General features: G+C 63.9%; 1 protein-coding gene across 1 annotated transcript; it reads right to left on the bottom strand.

Moving 5' to 3' along the window:
* Nucleotides 1-200: 200 nt before the first annotated feature.
* On the bottom strand, nucleotides 201-2,127 carry GPR135 (G protein-coupled receptor 135). Its single transcript, XM_045810337.2, has one exon. The coding sequence runs from the start codon at nucleotides 2,069-2,071 to the stop codon at nucleotides 563-565; it is 1,509 nt and encodes a 502-aa protein (XP_045666293.2). The 5' UTR covers nucleotides 2,072-2,127; the 3' UTR covers nucleotides 201-562.
* Nucleotides 2,128-2,447: the final 320 nt, after the last annotated feature.

Consider the following 2,447-nt stretch of genomic DNA (forward strand, 5'->3'; position numbering starts at 1 on the left):
TAAAATTTCCCACAAAGACTACAGGGACATAGGCGGGGAGGAAGGGCACCAAAGTGTAAAGATCAGAATTTTTCGTTTCTAACCTAAGCACCCAAAGCCTGTGTCAAAAGTGCAAGTTCTAAAAATCTCCAGTTTTGTTGAATGCTGGTGATTTAGAGGGGCCTTCAGGTAATTCTGAAGGTCTCCATTCTTTCCTGGAACTCTACGTGTTTGAACAAATCCTGGTTGCATTCAATGATTGTGTTTGTTCGTTTCACAGTGTGATTCCTGTAATATGAGCTAATCAGTAATTGTGAATTCTACTTTTGTCATTTCCGGCACTTACAGTTCACAATGCTTGGTTGTGTGGTTTGATATTGTTTTAATGTTTGCATTTTACAGTTGGCACTTTTGAAGAAGGGCACATTGTCCTGTACACGGTTTGAGGGAAGTGGTAAGCCTCCCCCTAGGTCTCTTTTCTAAATGTTTGGCTTTATGAAATACACGATTCTCCCCGGAATCCTGTATCATTAAACGGAGCAGGTGAAGATTTGCCTTCACAAGCTGTGCATCCCAGCCCTTCTTAGAGGCTGGTATCCCCGGCTTCGGATTTAGGTTGTTTCACCGCTAATGTCAAAGGCCCTGGGGGCCCCTCCCTGCAGAACAGCACAACGGGATTTTTTCGGGCCCACATGGCCACATCCCCTCCCATCCCGCTGGCCGGGTTGGAAGAAGACATCCTGCTGCAGGCTCCCAGCCGGTTGGCATAGCGGTTTCGAAGGCGATTGCGGCTTCTGGCCTGCAGACCCGGGCCCTGGCTGGGCAGGAAAGCGTCCACGTTCCTAGTCCGGTAGCCCTCCTCCCGGTTGCGTCCCAGGAGCATCGAAATGTTGGGGTTGCGAACGGCATAGATGACAGGGTTGATGGCCCCATTGGCCCAGGTCAGCCAGACGGCCACCACGTTGAGGAGCGAGGGGGCTTGCGTGGCCGGGGCCTGCCGGGCCGCGGCCAGCAGCACCAGGAAGCAGTAGGGCCCCCAGCAGCAGATGACGAAGACGATCATGATCAGCACGGTGGTGGCCGTGCGCACCTCGCTGAAGAAGCGCAGCACGCGCGCGTACGTGGTCAGGGGCCGCACGCGCACGTCGGACAGGCGCACCGTCTTGCAGATGTGGTAGTGGCAGAAGCACATGAGCAGGAAGGGCAGCAGGTAGCAGGCCACCACCAGCCCCACGCTGTAGGCCGCGCCCAGCTGCGCGGGGTCCGGGGACGTCCGGTACAGGCAGCCGTGGAAGCTCTGTGCCGCCGGCGGCTCGCTTGGCGCGCGGAGCAGCTCCCAGGGCAAGGAGAAGCTCAGGGCCGCCAGCCAGGCGCCTGCCAGCAGCTGCAGCGCGCGGCGGCGGCCGATCTTTTCCCGCGGCGGCCGCACGATGGCGCAGTAGCGGTCCAGCGAGATGAGTGCCACGCTCAGCGTGGACACGATGCCGAAGCACGAGCTGAAGAAGCGGCTGGCGGCGCAGTAGCCGCGCCAGGGCCCTGCGGCGGCGGCGGCTGGGGCGGTGGGGGCCGAGCCCCCGGGCGGCGTGAAGAGGTCCAGGAAGGCGGCGGGCAGACAGAGCAGCGCCGTGAGCAGGTCCGACAGGGACAGGGACAGGATGAAGGCGTTGGTGACGGTGCGGAGCTGCCGGTGCTTCACGATCACCCCCATCACCGCGCAGTTGCCCAAGCTAGACAGCAGGAAGATGAGCAGGAGCACGAGCGCCTGGGCCGCCACCGCCGCCCCGTGCGACAGCAGCGGCGCCGCCTCGGGGCCCAGCGGCGGCCTCCCCGCCGCCCCCGCCGCCCGGGGCCCGCCCAGGCCTCCGCCAGCGGAGGCGCCAGTGCTGTCGCCCCCGCTCCCGTCGCTCTGGTTCCCCAGCGCCGCGGCCGCCGCGGTCGCCACGGTGCTGAAGGAGAGCACGGCCGCCGCCGTCGTGGCGGAGGAAGTCCCGCCAGGTGCGCCGGCCGCGGAGGGGGCTCCGGGGTGTGGGCTGCCCAACAAGGCCATTCTCGCTGGCGGGCGGACCGGCGGCGGCGGCGGCTGCTCCTCCATGGGGCCCCGCTGTGCTCATCCCGCACCGGGGGAGGCGGCCGCAAGCCCGAGGGGGTGGGTGGTGGCTCGGGCTGGGGCCAGAGGCCTCTGCCGGGATCGGCTCGGCGGGAGGGGGGGCAGTCGCCCCGGACCCCGCTGATCCTTTGACGTGGGTTCCAGGCGTTGCCGAGGGAACCGTGTTTACGCAGGAGCGCGGGGAGGGACGCTGACCCAGTACCCTCCGAAAGCCGGCCCACAACATTACCTCTCCCCGAGGTTATCCAGTGGGGGGGGGGGGGGGGGGCGTCTGGGCTTCAGAGTGGGCCATGCCGACCGCCTAGGGGACCTCATTTACATGAGGGCCAGGAAAAGCGGGATCAGCCGTCATAAAAATAAC

This window comes from Ursus americanus, chromosome 26, assembly GCF_024610735.1.
Source record: "Ursus americanus isolate L20-20 chromosome 26, mUrsAme1.1.p, whole genome shotgun sequence".
NCBI classification, from domain to species: domain Eukaryota; kingdom Metazoa; phylum Chordata; class Mammalia; order Carnivora; family Ursidae; genus Ursus; species Ursus americanus.